The following is a 20,093-nucleotide window of genomic DNA, read 5'->3' as shown; positions in this document are numbered from 1 at the left end:
TAACATCTCTGCTGTTTTTAACAAACCAAACTGTGTGAAAATTGGGTACAAATATGGGGAGTTATGATTTCCTTTATTTGGGCAAACAGAGAGAATAGATTTTAGAATTTTGGTGTGAAACCTGAACAAAACCATCCTTATATGCATGATATAGTCACTGTATTCTTTGCTGGTCTCCAAAAGAGTCAGAGTCTTCTAAGGTAAATTAGATGTTTTTAAAGAGGCAACAGGATTGTGTTAAACTCACAGATGAACTCTTTGAGGATCAATCTGTGTAATTTGCAGTAGACAAACTAATATGTAACGAAGGCGGAACTGAAAAAAAAAAGAATCTCAGGAAGAATGGAGTAAAGAGCAAAAACAGGAGGCATTTTCCTATATTAAAAAATGAGATGAGGAAAAGGAGAAAGAGAGAAGACATTTTTCCCCAAATTTTTTGTTTTGGTGGCCCGTCTTGTGATTTAATAATAAAGTTTCCGTTCCCTGCTCCAACCAATCTTTTTGAACGTTGAACAAGAAACCTACATTATATGAGACATCATAGAGAAAGACATATTCTTCAATGTAGGTATTGCGAGCAAAAAGTACAGCTCTGTTTAGTTTAATTAATTTGTTTAAATTCTAAAAAAAAAAAAAAAATACATATTTAATTGGGGCATCTTAGTTGTGGTTCTTTATTATTACTTTATTAAATCAGAGCTTTTTGGTCGAACATATAGTTTCCGTTCCGATTCACACTCCAGTTCGGAAGGTGGCGGTAATGCGTATTTAAAGTTGTTTGTCAACCACCAGCAAACTCAAAGACGACGAAGAAGAAGAAAAAAGGAGAAGAAGAAGAAGAAGAAGAAGGCTCGTCGTAAGCAGCTTTTGTACAATGTGCCCACATCCGACGTTACATTGTTCCAATGATCCACGTCGTGGTGTAAACAGGCCATTAAAGGGTAGTTTGAGGACGGTTTTGATGTTTTAGGTAAATGTTTGAATGTTTGCAGAGAAAATGTCTTCGATTCCACCCCAGAGAAAGATTAGCAACGAGCAGGAAACTCCTGCTGAGGATCCATTCACTGATTTCAAAGAGATCCTGATCAACCCGGTGGAAGAGATGGATGATAAGATGGATTTCAGCCGGATTCCCCCGATAATTTTACACCGAATAGGTATGAAACACCAGCGGTAATCACGTTTTACTGATAACATTGAAGGAAAGTTGTTTGGGTCAATGCTTCCCTCGGCATCCGATTTAAAGGGATGTTTCCCCAAACCAGTTTCTTCTTGTTTTCCACTGCACAGTGCACACTTTATAAAAGAATGTTATTTAAACAAAGAACAACTCATTAAAATAATAATATTATTCAATCATACCTGCCAAGAAAATTATCTTGCAATTATTGAAGTATTTATAGCCCCAGTGTATGATATATACTTGGGTAATATGACAAGACAGAAACATAGGCTAAAATGCGAATGGAAAATTCAATTCAATTCAATTCAATTTTATTTATATAACGCCAAATCATGAAACATGTCATCTCAAGACACTTTACAAAGTCAAGTTCAATCATATTACACAGATTGGGTCAGATTATACAGATTGGTCAAAAATTTCCTATATAAGGAAACCAGTTGATTGCATCAAAGTCCCAACAAGCAGCATTCACTCCTGGGGAAGCGAAAGAAAAAAACTAAAGTATCAGTGAATGAAAGAAATGATCAAGGAAGAAATAAAACTTGCATGAATATAGAAGAGGGCTAAACTAACTAACCAAACAATGGTCTCGTTCTGGGATAAAGGATAAGTACATTTATTTGTACCTATCCCAGATACGTATATTTATTATGTCCACCTGGCTCTAGATCAGAGACATGTTTCATGGGTTTTATTTTGATAATTGTTGTGAAACAATAGTTTGTTTTTTGTAAGAATAGCTAGTATTACGTGATAAAGGCAAGTATTAATAAAATTTATCGTTTTGATCAAAATTAGTAAGTCACTTATCAGAAAATAACATCTCTCAGTCTCTGTCACTTATTGTTTCATGAGTACCTGCCTGTTGAGGTGTGGTATTATAGAACAATAGTCGAAGGAGTGAATTTGAGCATTGGTGTTCTCAGACACCAAGTACTACATCAGTATCAGTTTAAAGGGAACATTGTGGAGGAGTAAGAAAGATGACACAGGAGCTAGGTTCGATCACCTCGTTTACTCGACTCCAACTGATGTGTGTAACGGTATGCATTGTGATAATCAATACCAACAAAACACAGGTTTTTTTAAACAAAATATCCCATCATCTGGTTATAAGTGGAGTCCCTAGTGGTCCGCCACATATCTGCTCCCCACCCACCCCTCCCCGAACACCCAGTAAGGTCAATAACTAGTCCAGGACCCTGGGTTTCAGCAAACATCCAGAACAGCTGAACATGGACGCTGTATAACAAGGCCGGAACATCCTGTTCCGAGAATGAGGTTCAAGGCGACAAGGAGGGGCTGAAGAAGGGTTGAGCTCTGATAGGTGAGGGTCTCTGGAGGGAGGGCAGCGTTCCATTAATACTGTAGATGAAGGAGTCTGGGGCGTTACCACCTGATCATCCGCCAGGACATGAGTGGGTTTGAGCCTGTCAATACAGACCATCTCTTTACGTCCTCACCCCCCACTCCAGAAATCTAAAAGTAAATGTTTGGGACCAGATTCAAAGACTCTGAAAGGGCCATCATACAGCTGTAATTGCCATAATTGTGTTCTGTGCGCATCGTGTTGATCAAAAACAAATTTGAAGGTCTCTAAGCTCTTTGAGACAAATGAATGAGGCAAACAATGGTGTACAGGGCCAGGAGCACGAAAAGAGTCCCCTCGAGGTAACAAACAAACAAACACAAAAAAAACTTGCACAGGTGGACTGAACTGTGGTGAGGTAAAAATCCCCCAGGGACACGCACAGGCTGACCAAAAACCAGCTCAGCTGGGGAAGCGCCAAGGTCCTATTTAGCCACTGAATGTTAACCAAGCATGACCCATGGAAGGTGATCTTCTTTCTACCCAATAATAAGACACAGCCGCTGATGTGCAGGCACGAAGCTGCCCTCGCGGCAGCAGGTGGCACAGTACAACGGGTTGAGTGCATCTGATATTATGCAACATACAAATGCCCCCTCCATTAAAAATGCAAGAAACAAACTGGAGCGAGTTAAAGTAGCAAAAATGCTGAAAAGAAAGGCGTGGATTAGAGAAAATGTCTCCAGGATGCAGCAAAATTAACCTGTTAAGTTTTCACCACAGTTTTTTTTTTTTTTTTTTGCATGATTCCAGTCAGCCATGCCAAGCCAAGCCAGTCCCTACATGGTATGATCCCAGAGTTGGCAGATATTATGTTTATGTTTTGGATCATGTGTTTAGGGGACACAAGACATTAAATGTTACAGTATAGTTGATCAATGTAGTTAATATTTGATTTGATATGATGCTTGTTTAGTAAACTTTTATGAAATGTTGGGTTTTTTTGGTAGTTTTGCACATGTAGTTTTGCACATGTCTGGTTCTCGCCCGGGGAGTAATTTAATGCAGAACCGCCACTGATTCAGGGGCCAACCTAGTGGCCAAAATTAGACTACCTCGAAGGCTGAACACAGGAAAATAATCTTTTGTACAAGTAAGTGGCTTTACACTACATTCGCCAAGTCATTCGCCAACACAATTACACCTTGACAGTGGTGAGCTATGTTAGTAGCCACAGCTGCCCTGGGACAGAAACACAGAAGTAAGGCTGCCATACATCAGCACCAATGGGCCCTCTGACCACCGCCAGCAGGAAATGCGGATGAAGTGTCTTGCCCAAGGACACAACGACTGAGACAGTCGGGCCTGACTGAAATAGATCCAGCAACCCACTAGTTACAGGACGAACACCCTAACTCTTGTGTCACCGTCACCCACTGTTGACTAAAACCAATTATTCTGGATTATGTCAATGGTGTGGAACCTTGGATTTGTCTCAAAAACTGATTGTTCCCAAAGGTTATAAATCATTTTAGACATGTTTTTTTTTTTACATCCTGGGGTGACTATGGCTCAGTGGGAAGAGTTGTCATTTTGCAATCGTACAGTTGTGGGTTGAATTCTAGCTTCCTCCTGCCACATCTCCATCAAGGGATTAAAGTGAATGGTGCATTCTTTTACTCATATTTATAACCTTTTGTTTTGTCTTTGTGTTTCAGATCCCCGACAATATCGTGTGTGTAAAGAGGAGGGGGCTCACATTAACCTCAGCAACCAGAAGGGGAACTCCACTTTAGATCAAGAGGAACCAGAACCTCTGCAGATAAAACAGGATCTAAAAGAACAAGAACTTCTGGAGATAAAAAAGGAGCTAGAAGAACCAGAACCTCTGGAGATAAAACAGGGAGCAGAAGAACTTGAACATGAACTGCTTAAAGAGGAAGAGAAGCAACTTTGCATCAGTCAGGATGAAGAGCAGCTTTTGCTAAAACAAGAGACTGATGACATTTTGGCAAAACCTTCTAATGTGCAAAGGATCTACAATGAAACAGAACCAAATAGAACCAAACTCATCTCTCAGACCTACCATGTTAAGAACCAGGATCAGGAAGGAATCAATAATGAGGACCCTGGAAAAAGGAGAGAAGAGGAAATGAAGCAAAATGAGAGATACCAGGAAACCAAACAGCAGGAAGGCACTGCTGACATTTTTAAACAAAAAGTGTACAATCAAACTTGCCCAAACCAAAATATATATTCTTGTAATGTTTGTGATAAAGTCTTTTCTCAAAGCAGTCACTTGAGTGCACATATGAGAACTCACACGGGTGAAAAGGCTTTCTCATGTATGATTTGTGAAAAAGGTTTTAGTCATAAAGCTGTGCTAACAATTCACATGCGAAGTCTCACATGCGAGAAGCCTTTCTCATGTGCGACCTGTAAAAAAAGTTTCAGAAAAAAATCTGATTTAACAATTCACACCAGAACTCACACAGGGGAGAAGCCATTCCCATGTGGAAGCTGTGACAAAAGTTTTAGAAAAAGATCTGATTTAACCAGTCACATGAGAACTCACACTGGTGAGAGGCCTTTCCCGTGCCCGACCTGTGGAAAACGTTTCAGTTATAAATATGTTTTAACAATTCACATGGGAACTCACACTGGCAAGAAACCTTTCTCATGTGCGACTTGTAAAAAAGGTTTCAGAAAAAAATCTGATTTAACAAATCACATCAGAACTCACACAGGTGAGAAGCCTTTCTCATGTGGGAGCTGTGGCAAAAGTTTCAGAAAAAGATCTGATTTACCAATTCACATGAGAACTCACACTGGTGAGAGGCCTTTCCCGTGTACGACCTGTGGAAAACGTTTCAGTCATAAATATGTTTTAACGATTCATATCAGAACTCACACAGGCGAGAAGCCTTTCTCATGTGAGAGCTGTGAAAAATGTTTTGAAAAAAGATATAATTTAACACGTCACATGAGAACGCACACGGGTGACAATCCTTTCTCATGTACGACCTGTGGAAAGAGTTATAGTGAGAGAAGTGGTTTAACCAATCACATGAGAGCTCACACAGGTGAGAAGCCTTTCTCGTGTGGGAGCTGTGGAAAAAGTTTCAGAGAACTATCTAATTTAAAGAGGCACGTGAGAACCCACACGGGCGAGAAGCCTTTCTCATGTGGGAGCTGTGAAAAAAGTTTCAGAGAAAGATCCAATTTAAAAAGTCACATGAGAACTCACACAGGTGAGAAACCTTTCTCGTGTGCGACCTGTGGAAAACGTTTCAGTCATAAAAACGTTTTAACAGTTCACATCAGAACCCACACAGGCGAGAAGCCTTTCTCATGTGTGAGCTGTGAAAAAAGTTTCAGAAAAAGATCTGATTTAACAAGTCATATGAGGATACACACAGGTGAGAATCCTTACTCCTGTACGACCTGCGGAAAGAGTTATAGTGAGAGAAGTGGATTAACTTATCACATGAAAACTCACACAGGTGAGAAGCCTTTCTCATGTGTGACCTGTGAAAAAGGTTTCAGAAAAAGATGTGATTTAATAAGTCACATGAGGACTCACACAGGCGAGAAGCCTTTCTCGTGTGTGACCTGTGGAAAGAGTTACAGTGTTAGAAGTGGTTTAACTTATCACATGAGAACTCACACAGGTGAGAAGCCTTTCTCATGTACAAACTTCGGAAAGAGTGAAAGTTAAATAGGTAGTTTAACTTGTCACATGAGAGGACACACAGACGAGACGCCTTCCTGGCATAGACATGGACAGACTATTGTCATTTTGCTGAGGGGAAAAAATCCTGTACATACGGCTCCTTACCTCTTTCCCCTGAATAATGTCATTTCCATTCTAGATTGTAGTTGCTCTTTTGCTTACTGAAGTCAAAGTCCTTGTTTGTAACCACAAACTTGGCGTATAAAGTTGATTCTGATTCAACTGCACATTCACATTGTAAATTTGAGCAAAATTTAGCTGCAAAGCTCCGAGTGAAAACAGAAGACAAGAGAAACATCACAAATATAAGTATTTGTCATTTGTCAGGAATGTAGCGGCAAACCAAATACAGACATTTTATATGTACAGAAAAGTTATGTGTAAGACAATATGAATAGTGCAAGTATTTATAGGAGCAGGACATATTGCAACATATTGCCTGGGTCTGGGGGGCCCCGGGGTGGGCTGTCCGGTCGGTCTGGTGCTCGGGTCTGTGGCCCCCACTGTGCTGGGGCTTTGGAGACGACAGGTCGGGAGTGGAGTCGGGGGGGGGGGGGGATCCGGACCTCCAGTGGCTGCATGTGATATTCTTGGGGGTCTGTACTAGCAGACATGGGTTACTGGCCTGCTAGCTGTCCTGCTCCTGGGTGAGTCTGGGATGGACTCTGGGTTCCTGGGGTGTACCACTCATGGGTGGTATGGCCTTGGGGGCTTGGGTCCTGGCGGGTATGCCACTTAAATTCTGGGCCGGAGCCTGCCCCACCTGGGGCCCTGTGATGCATTGGCGGGCCTTGGGGCCTCTTAAGCTGGTGGGGAGTTTGTTTTTTATCATCTCACTGCAGGTGCTCTCCCCTTCAGAATGTTCACTGTGCTGGGGGGCGGGGGATGGTCTAGCATTACCATGTGGGGTTTAACTCTAGGAGGAGAAGCAGGCCATCTAGCTGGGGCTTTGCGTTGGGTCTCAGGGGTAAATTCGGGCTGGGGCTGGCACTTCTGATCTCTTTGGGAATGGGGTGTGGTTTGGCTTGGGATGCGGCTTTCATGGCAGGGGTGTGCTGTTTGTGAGTGGAGGGCATAACCAGCTTGTCTTGGCAACTCTGGATTCTTGGGATCTAGTAATCTGGCTTGTTGGAATTTTGCTGGCACTATTTCTGGATACATGGGTTTGGAAGTTGTCGGGGTAAGGGGTTAGAGTATGGACCTGGTTTGCCCAGGTTAGAGCAACACTTGGCCCTGGTGTCTTGAGTGGTCGCTCCTGAGTTGAGCGATCACCTCCTCTGTCTGTTTGGTTCCTGACAACCTCTATTGGGTATTTGTCCTAGGAGAAACCTTACATATACAAGTGCACTCACAAACATCCACAGGTGTTTACGGATACGCTTCCATATAGGAAAACCCTATCTAGCTGTGACTGCCACTAAATAGGTCTTGTATTAAATAATACTGTGTATTTTTCATGACGTTATCATGTGATGGTTGTTTGTACCTGTAATACTTCTTCTGTTTGTTTTGTTGTTCTTTCTATCTCTCTTTCTGCAGGCGTGGACGCAGACTCTAAGGATATTATACTGTACTCTTTTTTTTCCCTGTATGCTCTATTTTGTTACCTTCACTCTCTTTTAACATTTACCTTCCCCTTTTTCAACTCCTTTCTTTCTCTTTTACCTTTCCGTTTGACATAATATGACTTAGCACCTGTCACGACTATGGAGTCTTTATGAATGTCTGAGTGCAGTCACTGAGTGTCACTCTGTAAACTGACACTTTTAAATAAAGCTGACATTGTTTGAAATGTCTTTGTTGTGACAACTTGACATCAACTAAAAAAATGATAACATGTCATAAATATTTCACAACAGATCTAATTTTTAAACTTTACAAAGTTGAAAGTCTTGACTTTGGTTGACATAAGACTATTATAATTGTTGTGCCATTGCGCACTATTTTAAGTTATTTAATGTTTAATAAATAACTCTCGGTCTGTTAGGTATTGTCCGGTGAATGTTAGCCTGATATTAGCTGATATTAGGACAATAATTGAATGGGTGATTCAAGCACTGGCATTCTTTTAACAGCAAACTCTGCATATATATGGAATAAATGAGTGACAACTTCTCTTCACGTTCAAGAATTTATTAATGGAAATAAATGAGCATCCAAAGGACAAAATGTTGTTTACCTGAATTAAACACATATTTCATTCAACAAATCCTATCTATTAGTCTACTGAAACTTAACTAAACAACTAAGCAAAATTAAGATAAAAGAAAAGCTAAGGAACTATACACACACAAAAGAAACAAAGGGATGAATGAAATAGTTGAAAACCATCCTCAGAATGATTCAGTGAATCCTGGTTCACTGCAGATCTAAGTTAGAGAACTAAATGTCACCTTAAAGAATATGGAGGTTAAATTAGCTTAACCGATTTAGAACAACATTTGGTATGGGTTTCAACCCATTCAGAATGCAAATCCTGAGTTAAACAAAACATTTTATGAAAAAATAATATTTTAAAGAATGAGTTGCTCGGTAAAATCAATAACCCTTATAGGAGATAGGCACCAGCACCCCTCGCGACCCCAATAGAGATAAGCATGTTGGAAAATGGATGGATGGATGGATTTATCCAGGAAATAATTAGACTTGAATTGTTAACTTGGAAAGCTAGACGCTGTAGTGGACAACAGGAAATTACGTGTGTCAGAGCACACCCTGGTTGTGTTTACATTAGTTTGAGTTTACCTTAAAAGTTACACAAAACACCATTAAATCAACATTAATGTTCCCTACTAATGCTGTATGTACTAATGCTTGTAGCACTATTGAACAATGGCAGAGCTAAACGAGACAAACATTATACCTAAAAAAAAACATAGTTCTGTTTAATTAAGGTATTAGCAGTAGGGGATTTGTGAGGCTTATAGTGCTATGCTAGCAGACATTCAGCGCTAATTTAAAAAGACTTCTAAGCTCTATTTGTCCGGTCTATTGAGCACACCAGACAACACAAACATTAATATCCCATTAGTGTATAAAACCCTTATGGAAATAAAGTTTGTTATAATGGTAAAGACACACTCAAACCACATCAGCAAAGCTTTGTTTCAAGTATGCTAACGGGCGGCTTAGCCTGTAAGTTTGGTATTTTATGGTCAAAGCAAAAAAAAAAAAAAAAAACCCCAGCAAAACACATTTAAAAACAAACCATTTGACTTTCCCTGCCAAACTCTGCCAAAACAGTGCCCCTGTATCAGTTCGGTTTACTTTGGGCATCCAGATGGAAGCAGTTGGTGCAGAGTGAAGCTGGTTCTTCTGAGCAGCGAGCATGCAGCTAGCTAGAAGGGGGAAACAGCCATCGTTTGGGAAACCAGGCTGTACATGGCTCCATGGGGGTATGTTCGGGCTGTGGACCTCCACACAGCCTTCCTGGTGGGGTCTCTTCTGCAGGTTGCAGTGGGCGACTTCAGATCGGTTTTCCTCCTAGCTTGGCTGCAGTAGACCGCTCTGCGGCATCTCGACTCAGCAACAGCTGAGAAAGGTTACAAGTAGACCATTGCCACGGCTGGTCATCGGTTCCGATGTTGAACTGGACTGCGCCCAGTCTCCCGCTTTGACAGTCCACAAGCAAAGAGAAAGATAATTGGTAAAATGGTAAATGGCCTGTACTTGTGTAGCGCTTTAACTAGTCTTGACGACCTCCAAAGCGCTTCATACTACAGTTAGTCATTCACCCATTCACACCCTGACGGTGGTGAGCTATGTTAGTAGTGACAGCTGCCCTGGGGCAGACTGACAGAGGCGAGGCTGCCATGCAACGGCGCCACCGGGCCCTCTGACCACCGCCCCGAGGGAGCTTGGTACGTAGCAGTGTTGGCACCCCCTGCTGTGATGGGCAGTCCCCTGGGGGCCTGTAAATGTCTCACATTTCAGTGGCTTTAAATTTACAGACTGATTTTATTCCACACTGGGATTGGACAACATAATTGTAGCTGTCATCAAGAGCTTCTCATGCATATTTCCGTCCATGATTTAGTTTCAGCTTGTCTAGGTCATTTAGGAGCAGCAATAATTGTGCCAATATTTTGCCTTACCGCAAATAAAGTAGAGCACGGACTAGTTATAAGGATGTCATTGTTATTGCACTGTCAAATGCTTTAACAAAAGTGTTATTAATAACTTGATTGAACTAACAATTTACACTTGTCATAAAGATGTCCATCCATCCATTATCTAACACTCCTATCCCATGTGGGGTCGCGAGAGGTGCTGGTGCCTATCTCCAGCTGTCAATGGGTGAGAGGTGGGGTACCCTCTATCGCAGTCATAGAGATGTCATTAAAGGTTATTACACGAAGAAATGTGTGTAAATACCCTAACAAAAACCAAATGAAGAGATGCACTTTCTTGTATTTGTTTTGCACAATACCTGCATTTGTCATGGCTTTAGCATCATGACAGCATTATTTGTTCCTCCTCAAACAGAGGGTTCATCTACGGGCATATTTTCATCTTTGGGACAAAAAAATGATTGCTTGTTCTTTATCAAACAGAGAAATCAACTTCCAGTTCAGCGTATTGAAAAAAATAGATAAAAATAAAAAACTAAAACAGAAATCTTTGTTCTTCAACTTGGGGAAAAAAAAGTTGTTTCAACAGTCGTAATTCTAAGTGTACTTGTATATTATTGGTGGGAGTTTTCCACTTCTTTTATGTTGTGATCGTTTCAGCCATCTCCTTCGATATAGGCTTCCTGCAGCGCTGTGCAAACTGGGAGAGCTTCTCGATATCTCTGTTTCCCGGGAGCAGCTACTTGAACGTATCCAGAAATGTGAACACTAGCTGAACAATTACAGCTGTTGTACTGCAGTCAACCTTAATCTTGGTAAAGGCCTTTCTTCATGGACCCAAACTTGGTGGATCTCTTCAGGGCATTCTCATAGCGGGTGATGATTCAATCCACAATGGTCGCTTAAAAAAAACAAACAAAAACTAATAAAACTATGTCAGCATCAATTTATAGCCAAAAGTTACTTTTCACGCCGTATAGGTAGTTCTAGCAGATAGGAAAGGTTGGTACTTACCCTGCTGGTTTACTTTGCATCAACGTTCCAGGCTGGTTATATATATTTTTTAGCTCCAACATTTTGAGCAATCTTGTTTGGCAATCATGCTGGTGACAAGTCCGGCTATGTTCTGAATGGATAACGGTGGGGTGAGGTGGGTTACTATGGTAGTAACTTTTACTTATTACCATTGACACCAACCTTAGCCAGCACCATTGTGCTAAAAGTTGCTCTGTGTATCATCAGCTTTAGACAGTAAAGTAATGGGCGACTTTAGTGTAGGCTGTGATTCAGTGTGTTTCTTGGTCTTTTATTTCCTTCTTCTCTTTCTCTGAGGATGATGAGTACCTAAAGTCTGCGGAAGAAAAGGAGGAGGTGGGGCGCGTTTGACCGGTCTTCAAAATATGGTTGTAGCTAGTAAGAGTGAAGTAAATATGGTAGAGCTGCATATCATTACTGCCCTTTTACTGAGGAGGGACATTTGGCCTGACAAAACAAGCTGGCATGATTTTTTTTAATTAAATTCTTTGGAGAATTTACATATGCAGCAATATCAACATGAAATGATTTATACAGGTGATGTCATGTCATCTTTATTACTTACTTTAATTGAGCAAATAAATTCAACAATTATTAAACATGAAGGAACATAATAGGGCTGCAGAGTTCTTGAACTTCCAGTCAAAGACATTTTAATAACATAAGAAAAAATGTTTGAACAACTTTTTTGTGTTTGAGAGAATAGTTTCCATACATTCCAGATAATCTTGCTGTTCATTGCGATAATGAAAGTTCATAATTAAAAGTACATAAACATGCATCAAAGTCTTTAAATATATTTGAATTGGATACAATTAAAGCATATACCATATTTAAGATAAAAGATTACATGAGAAATGAATTGGCAATAAATTCTATGCCCCAGTGGTACCTTAAAAATGGATACCAAAGTTTCTAGAAGACTAACAGAGGATTGTTTTTATATAAGAATTTATCAAGCAACAGTATTTCCAAGGTCTTCAAACTGATTCTCAGTTATTGTAACTTCAAAACAATTGACATCAACTACTTTAATCAAGTAGTTTGGCTTGCAAGACAAACTTTACACACATGTGCACCACATTTTCATATTGTAGTACACACAAGTCAAGACTGAATTAGTGGTGTACTACACGCTCCAGCTTCTAAATTAGGAGTCTCAACTGCAACATAAATTAATATATTAAAGAATCAACACGATTACTTATTGTTCAAGGTTTCAACTGTTTGATTAAATCAACACTGTTATTCAAACGCTATGCAAGGATGCTATACTGATGTTTTCCCACAGGATTCTGAATTATGCATTTTCAAGTGTCTATTGAAGTTACTTTTAAAGTGGAAGGATTTTTTACAGGTTTGACATGAAAAAAGGCCTTCTCCTGTGTGAATTCTCGTGTGAAAATTCAAACTGCTTTTTAAACTGAAAGCCTTTTTACAGGTTTTACATTTAAAAGGCTTTTCACCCGTGTGAGCTCTCATGTGGGAAATTAAATGAGATTTCACGTGAAAACTTCTCCCACATGTTATACACGAGAAAGGCCTCTCATCTGTGTGAGTTCTCATGTGGTTAATCAAAAGCATTTTTATAGTAAAACCCTTTCCACAGGTCTTACACAAGAAAGGCTTCTCACCTGTGTGAGTTCTAATGTGATCAGTTAAATGACCTTTTTGAGTGTAACGTTTTCCACAGATCTTACACAGATAAGGCTTCTCACCTGTGTGAGTTTTCATGTGCACTATAACTTTTTTTCTTTGAATGAAACCTTTTCCACAAATCTTACATAGGAAAGGCCTCTCACCTGTGTGAATTCTGATGTGATCAGTCAAATTTTGCTTTTGACTGAAGCTTCTTCCGCAGGTCACACATAGAAAAGGTTTGTGACCAGTGTGAATTTTTATGTGTAAATTCAAACTGCTTTTCGAACTGAACATTTTCTTGCAAATCGGACATGGAAAAGGCTTCTCACCTGTGTGAGTTCTAAAGTGAGGAGTTAAATGATGTTTTCGAGCAAAACATTTTCCACAAATTTTACACGAGAAAGGCTTTTCACCTGTGTGAGTCAACATGTGGTCATCCAAAACTCTTTTCATAGTGAATTTCTTGCCACAGGTCATACAAGAAAGAAGTTTCTCACCTGTGTGAATTCTCATGTGTAAAGTCAAAATATGTTTTCGACTGTAACTTTTTCCACAGGTAGGACATGAAAAAAGCTTCTCACCTGTATGAACTCTCGTATGAACAGCCAACGTTCTTTTGTAACTGAAACTTTTTCCACAGGTCACACACGAGAAAGGCTTCTCACTGGTGTGACTTTTCATGTGTAGTTTAACTCTACATCGTGTAATGAAACCTTTACCACAAATCTCACACGGGTATGGCTTCTCACCAGTGTGAAGCTTGATGTGATAATTTAGCTGGCCTTTTTGACTAAACCTTTTTCCACAGGTCATACACGAGAAAGGCTTCTCTCCTGTGTGCGTTCTCATGTGTTGTTTTAAAGAACATATTTGAACGAAGCCTTTTTTACAAAGCTCACATGAAAATGGCCTCTCACCTGTGTGAGTTCTCATATGTACAGTCAAGTGACAATTTTGAGAAAATCTCGCATTGCATATGTTACAAGTAAACCGCTTGTTATCATGTGGCCTGGTTTTCTGACTTCCGTTTTTTCCCCGCTCTTTATCTGCCATTGAACTTGGGAATTTGTGATGGTTTCTTTCCTGATCCTGCTTCCCGGTTTCACGAGGGTCCTGTAAAATGAATTTGTAACCATTTAGTTTTGGCTCAGTGCAGTCATTTTCCTCATTAGTAGGAATAACCATAAAGCTTTCAGTTTCTTTCTTCACAGTGGTCTGCTCTTCATATTGACTGATGCAGAGTTCATTATTTTCCTTTTTTATCTGTATATGCTGAAGTTCATCCTGCTCTTCTTTGATCTGTAGATGCTGTAGTTCGTCCTGCTCTTTTATCTGTGAAAGGTCAGGTTCCCACTGATCCAAAATCGAGTCCCTCTTCTGGTTCCTCAGCTGCTGGTCAGCAAGAATCACCTCCTCTTTATCGACACAATTTTGAGGGAAATCTAGATATGCAAACAAAAAGAAAATCTTATTAACCAAACAAAAAACTTATTTTAATTATTGAATACAATTAAATATGATTTAAAAAGTACCTAACACTCACATTTCTGTATCAACACATGAAGTCAAATCAAAAAAGACTATAAAAATATTTTGGAAATATAAAATTTTCATTTGTGAATCAACAGATGTCTCTAATTAACCCATCTGAGAACTAATGTGTATACAAACAGACATGTGTGTACATACTTGTGTTTTCTTTTCTTATCGCCCGCTCAACTCTTCCAATGGTCATGTTGCGCAATTCCACACATCGCCACTAGACTTAATATAGGCAAGCCTTGCTCAATTCAGCTCTAGGGAGACGTCTTAAAATTGGCCAACATCTGACTTTCTTAATGGAAGTTGTAGTTACTTCCTTTATGGTACCGATGTGTTGAACAGTGATCTACGATGATGCAAACAAAATCTGGTGCAGATCTCATGATGTATAAGGAGATTTTTAAGTATCCGAGAAGGTGCACCTGCTTCAAATTTCAAAGGAGTCCAGTTGAACCGGTTGAGTTGGCAGAGATAATTCATTAGCTCATGCATGTGTGATTGAAGGCCAACTGTAAGGAAATGGTGAGATATCTTGTCCCTAGCTCCCCTTCCTTGACCTTTCATGGGGTCAACAGTAAGAACACTATCGTAAGTTGGAAAAGTTTGAACAGCCGTTGACTCATATACACGTCATTATGCGACAGAAACGCACATGGATAACGCGAGTCAAATCCGGGTCTACAGACTTCTGAAAAAGAACTACAGAATGCACAAATCAGACAAATGTAGTGAGCCCATCAGTACAACAAGCCATACATAATACAGACCTAAGATAACTAAGGTTATGAACAACTGTTGTCAGTAATAAAGCAATGTCTGCAGATCATATAACAAAAGAAAACCACTTCACAGAAGGCAGCATGACTTAGCTTATTAGATTTAATAGCTCACCCCATGTCTTCTCTACTTGACTAAGCAGTAACAATAACTCAGTATTAACCTATAACTTAGACAATATAAAGTGTGAAAATATTATGCATGTTGCCTCTACGTGTTATGTTACCTGTGTGCATCCTGATCCGGTGTCTGTTTAAAAAAGAAATTCTCCATGGTAACACATGGTAACAACAAAGATTCTTGTCAGTATTTAACACTAAATAAATAAGTAGGTAAAAAATCTGAGAAATTATCTAAAAACTGGGCTTAAGGGCCAGGTGGACGATGCAAACAAGAAACAGAAGTTTTTAGTGCTTTGTATTTGGATTAGGAAAACTAAGGGTTAACTGTTCAAAAGAATTGTAGCAGGCCTAGGACTAATCGATAAATCTGAAAGATGGTTGCTACTCCTCCTCCTCGCCCTGTGCTTCTGGGAATGTGAAAATATAAATGACTAGGAGTCGACTCATTTATACTAACGGACTATGGGCACCAACTCCAGTCATATTGTGGGCTTGTAAATCAGAACATAAACATTTTTCCACACTGTAAACATTGTCTGAGAGTTTTATTTTTGTGCATCCGTAAATAGGAATTTATGCATGTTTGTATTTGTAGAAAATAGTTACATATATAATTTTTTTTTTGATAAGGTCGGTTTACAGATACAAAGCAAAACTCTACATGTAAATGCTGGGTTTCGGCTCTTCTTTCTCTCAGCTGATTGGTCAATGTCATGTCAGTCAGAAATGTAAAACAGATGCTTTTGGCTATATCAGAACAGTCAATTTAGAGGAGAGGTTGGTTCTGTTATGTGGATTTCTTTTGCTTTTTTTTTGGTAATTACAGACACATTTTTAAATTAAATATAGAATTATATAAATTTATATGATTTATTATTTTTTTAACTTGAACATTTCATTTTATCTTAATATGCCTTGTTATCTATTAATAATTGCACAGTACTTTTCCTTTTCTGATAAGAGTATCTCTTCTGCTGTACAGCTTAACATTTATTTTATTGCCACTTTCACTCCCGAATTTTCCCACTGTGGGACAATATTTCTATTCTACTAAACATAAATATAATGGTTTCTAAAAAGGCAGTGTTTATCATACCTGAATTTCAATTAGTAGTTTACCTTTTTGATAAATTAGTAATTATTTTTATTTGTTGTTTGATTTTGCACTACAAACAAGAAGAGTGTAACTTGGCCCTTAAGGACGCTAGAAAGATTCTGCTTTATTTTAATAGAGTTATGCTTTTAATGTTAAAAAAATAAATAAAAAACCTCACAATATAGAAGTGAAACTGTGTACTTTTTGTTTGTGAGCATTTACACTACAGAGGCAGCTAGCACTACATTGATGCTAGTCAACCAGAAAGGGCTTAGACTTTAACATATTGATGTTAGAATATGTTTTTGCCGGAGTTTATTTATTCATTTATTTTTTTGCTTATTTGCATTTTTTTCATTTATTTCTACTACTCATAAAATAAGTTTGAATAGTTGAGTGACAAATCAGCAGAATGTGCTAATGTTTTAGTCTGATTAATTGTCAGAATAATCAATAGCATAATCGATTACCAAAATAATCATTTGTGACAGCTCTATTTTTAACACAATTTTTTAATTTTTTTTTTTTACAAATAACTCAATCAACTCGTCGCTGCTGACGGATGGCTTAACAGAACTATGACTTTTTAAGTTTAGACTGAAAAGAAATGCTGGATTACTCTTGTTCTCCTTCACTGAGTAATGTACTGTTCAGATATCGTGAAATATTTTCTTACAGAATATTAGGCTATTTCTCCAGATTAATCGTGACTCTTCTAAATGCTTAAATGACAATTTTAGCTTGAATTTCCTGGAGGTTTGCTTTGAAGTATGCTGCTATGAATAAAACCAGACAATAAGCCTTCTATGAATAATGACATAATTTTTAAAGGGGACTACATTGTCTAAAGCAAATCACACTGTGGAAATAAAAGTATCCACAAGAACATCAATTTTAGAGGGAGAGGAAATTAAATAGTTTTCCTCAGCCGTTTAAGCAGTTTCTGATAAAGATCTAATGCAATTACACTTTCCCTCAGGGACAGAGTATTCCATTAGATTAAACTCAAAGGATATTAAACAATGACCAGGCATATTGGCGCTGTGTGTTAATACTGTTATTTGTTTGTAGCCAATTTCAAAGGTCAGCACAAGATCAATAATGTGGATACAGGATTGTGAAGATACAGAAGTGTTGTGACCAAGAGATCAATAACGTTATATTCGAGGAGCATTTTATTACCAGGGCAAATTTTCAGCTATGAACCTTTTGAAAAGTAAAATGAGATGATTTTTTGAAGGGTTTGTTCACAAAAATAGAATATAGAAGCCTATCTAATATTACATTGTATTTTTTGTAGATTTTGCATTTAATTCTAAAGATAGAAAAGACTCTTCCTCTTTCAGTGTCTCGAAAGAGACAGTAACACTTAAAGTATTTAAGAATATTTAACCTATAAAGCTTAAATATTTTTGTAGTTCATGTTTTAAGATACAGATTAAAGCAATCAAAACTGCCTAGAATTGTTTATTGTCCACCAACTTTAAATATGATTGAAGCAAATAGCTGCAATATGTATTTTTGTGGCCACTACTCCTATGGTGCACATCTCACAGGCTTTTAAATGGATTATTACTCATTTGTTCTGCATTAAAATTGTGTATTTAAGGCAGCAACTATTAATACATTTAGTTTTTATCAAATTACCTTTTAACTTCTTTTTGGAGTAATCAATTAATCTAAATGTTATATCCATGTCCAATGTTTTTTATTTTATTTTTTATAAACAAAAGTTTTATTATTTACATCTAACAAAATAAAATGTAAATTAAATGTTCCACTTAAAAACCTGATTTATAGTCAGAAGCTTTCACTCCGAACATTACATTATATAAATAAAGTGTTAAATAGATTTACTAAACACTGTATATTAAAAAAATAAAAAAATAGGACTTAACTGAAGATATAAAAAATAGTTCTGACTTCAGATTGCAACTCTAATGGATAAATATCTTTCTATTGTACCTACTTCTTAAAATTTAGTCTAGTAGACTGTAAATTTACAATGAAAGGTATTTATTACAGTAATTACATATATTTTTTTAATTTTGAATGTTAAAATTTCTTTGGAAGCTTTCTGGGGGTATCCTTTTTAGAGAGCGAACCCGGGGAAAGACCCAGAACTCACTGGTAAATGGACTGAAGTTATAAAGGAGGGACTGGAGGGACTGGAGGGACTGGAGGGACTAAAGACCCCGTCTGGCCTGGGAACACCTTGGGAGCTGAAGGGGAGTTGTGGGGGAGAAGCATGTCAGGGTTTCCCTCCTGGACTCATTGTGATGACCTGATTTTGGATAAGTTAAAGCCATAGGCTGCACAATGTATCATGAGTTGTTTCTATCGCAGTGTCACAATATGTGCAATGTACATATTGTTATCTAATTATTTAAAAGGGAACATATAATGCTGTTCGGTTGCTCCTTTTCATATTGAAATCATTTATATGTGGTGTATATAAAGTGGAACTGCAATGCTTACTGTCAGAATCCTCATCTGCTGTATTTTACGAGAGCAACTCATTTTGGTGCTGTCTCTTTAAATCTAAACGAGGCATTTTACACCCTGCTCCCCCTCTGGGTCACAGGGCGTTCCACTTTACCCTGTTTGGCCATTTTTATAGGAATTTTGGTGACCAACCCAACAAGTATCCACCTACATCTTTGGCATCATTTAGTTTGAAAAAAAAAAAAATAAATAAAAAAAATTAAAAAAAAAAATCACTCAGAGAATTAAAAATGGCGTATTCATGAAGATGGTAAGCTGGACCTCACTAACCTTGTTTAGCAGTCCATCAACAATTACTATAATAATAATAATAATAATAATAATAATAATAATAATAATAATAATAATATAGCCTAATAGTAATATAGTAATATAATGATGTAATAGTTAAAAAAACGTTATAATATACAGAGGAAACTGAACGGCTTAAAAAAAACATGACAATACAGATATCTACGCAGACTAGAATAATCTATACAGTTCTGTACCAAGTACATTATATTGAGCATTTGCAGACTGCCTAAATGTTACAGCTACAGAAAGTACAACTTTCAAAATCAGCAATCTCATATTAATTTAGCATGATACCTGAAATCGAAACGTTTTAAAGATATAGCTCCCAATAACTCCAGGAACTTAAAGAGTGTTCCTCTGTTGAAATTGTTGTCCATTATTGGCCGGTTTACTGTAAAGCCATTCAGAAGCCGACATAATTTTCACGTTTACGTCCAGCTCTGATCACGGAACCACACGTTCCCTAAACATCTCTCACATCCCTGCCATGTTGACACCTTCCCCTAAATTGTCGTCTTAGTTCCGATGTAAGTACCGCTGGTGTTTCATACCTATTCGGTGTAAGACTATCTGCGGTGTCCGGCTGAAATCCATCTCTTCCTCCGGCTGGACGATGAATCCTTTAAGGTCAGAGAATGTTTCTTCGGTTTGGAGTTTCCTGCTCGTTGATAAACTCTCTTAAGTTATCTCAAAAACTCACAAAATGCCGCTCAAAGACCACAATGACTGCTAAGCAATGAAAGTCTGACGGAGCTACCAACCCCTTTTGTTTCCGTCTACTTC

At 38.3% G+C, this 20,093-nt stretch overlaps 2 protein-coding genes across 2 annotated transcripts; one reads left to right on the top strand and one right to left on the bottom strand.

Annotated features, from left to right (window-relative positions):
• Positions 1–823: 823 nt before the first annotated feature.
• LOC110369565 (oocyte zinc finger protein XlCOF6-like) lies at positions 824–6,774 on the top strand. The gene is made up of 2 exons (XM_036145413.1): positions 824–1,157; positions 4,214–6,774. The coding sequence occupies exons 1-2, from the start codon at positions 983–985 to the stop codon at positions 6,211–6,213; spliced, it is 2,175 nt and encodes a 724-aa protein (XP_036001306.1). The 5' UTR covers positions 824–982; the 3' UTR covers positions 6,214–6,774.
• A 5,195-nt stretch (positions 6,775–11,969) lies between these two features.
• On the bottom strand, positions 11,970–20,093 carry LOC105937765 (gastrula zinc finger protein XlCGF57.1). The gene is made up of 2 exons (XM_012879257.3): positions 19,862–20,093; positions 11,970–14,416 (listed from the first exon to the last, which is right to left on the bottom strand). Exons 1-2 carry the CDS (start codon positions 19,902–19,904, stop codon positions 12,603–12,605), a joined length of 1,857 nt encoding a protein of 618 aa, XP_012734711.3. The 5' UTR covers positions 19,905–20,093; the 3' UTR covers positions 11,970–12,602.

The sequence above is a fragment of the Fundulus heteroclitus genome, chromosome 13, assembly GCF_011125445.2.
Source record: "Fundulus heteroclitus isolate FHET01 chromosome 13, MU-UCD_Fhet_4.1, whole genome shotgun sequence".
NCBI classification, from domain to species: domain Eukaryota; kingdom Metazoa; phylum Chordata; class Actinopteri; order Cyprinodontiformes; family Fundulidae; genus Fundulus; species Fundulus heteroclitus.
Note: the sequence above shows the minus strand (reverse complement) of the source record. Positions and strands in the feature narration are given on the sequence as shown.

Bases quoted from the DNA above. Each gene is read 5' to 3' on its own strand.
- LOC105937765 (XM_012879257.3), bottom strand. From the start codon at position 19,904: ATGGATTTCAGCCGGACACCGCAGATAGTCTTACACCGAATAG. The intron at 14,417-19,861 runs GTATGAAACACC...TTGCATATCTAG, and splicing joins GATAGTCTTACACCGAATAG to ATTTCCCTCAAAATTGTGTC.
- LOC110369565 (XM_036145413.1), top strand. From the start codon at position 983: ATGTTTGCAGAGAAAATGTCTTCGATTCCACCCCAGAGAAAGATTAGC. The intron at 1,158-4,213 runs GTATGAAACACC...TTTGTGTTTCAG, and splicing joins GATAATTTTACACCGAATAG to ATCCCCGACAATATCGTGTG.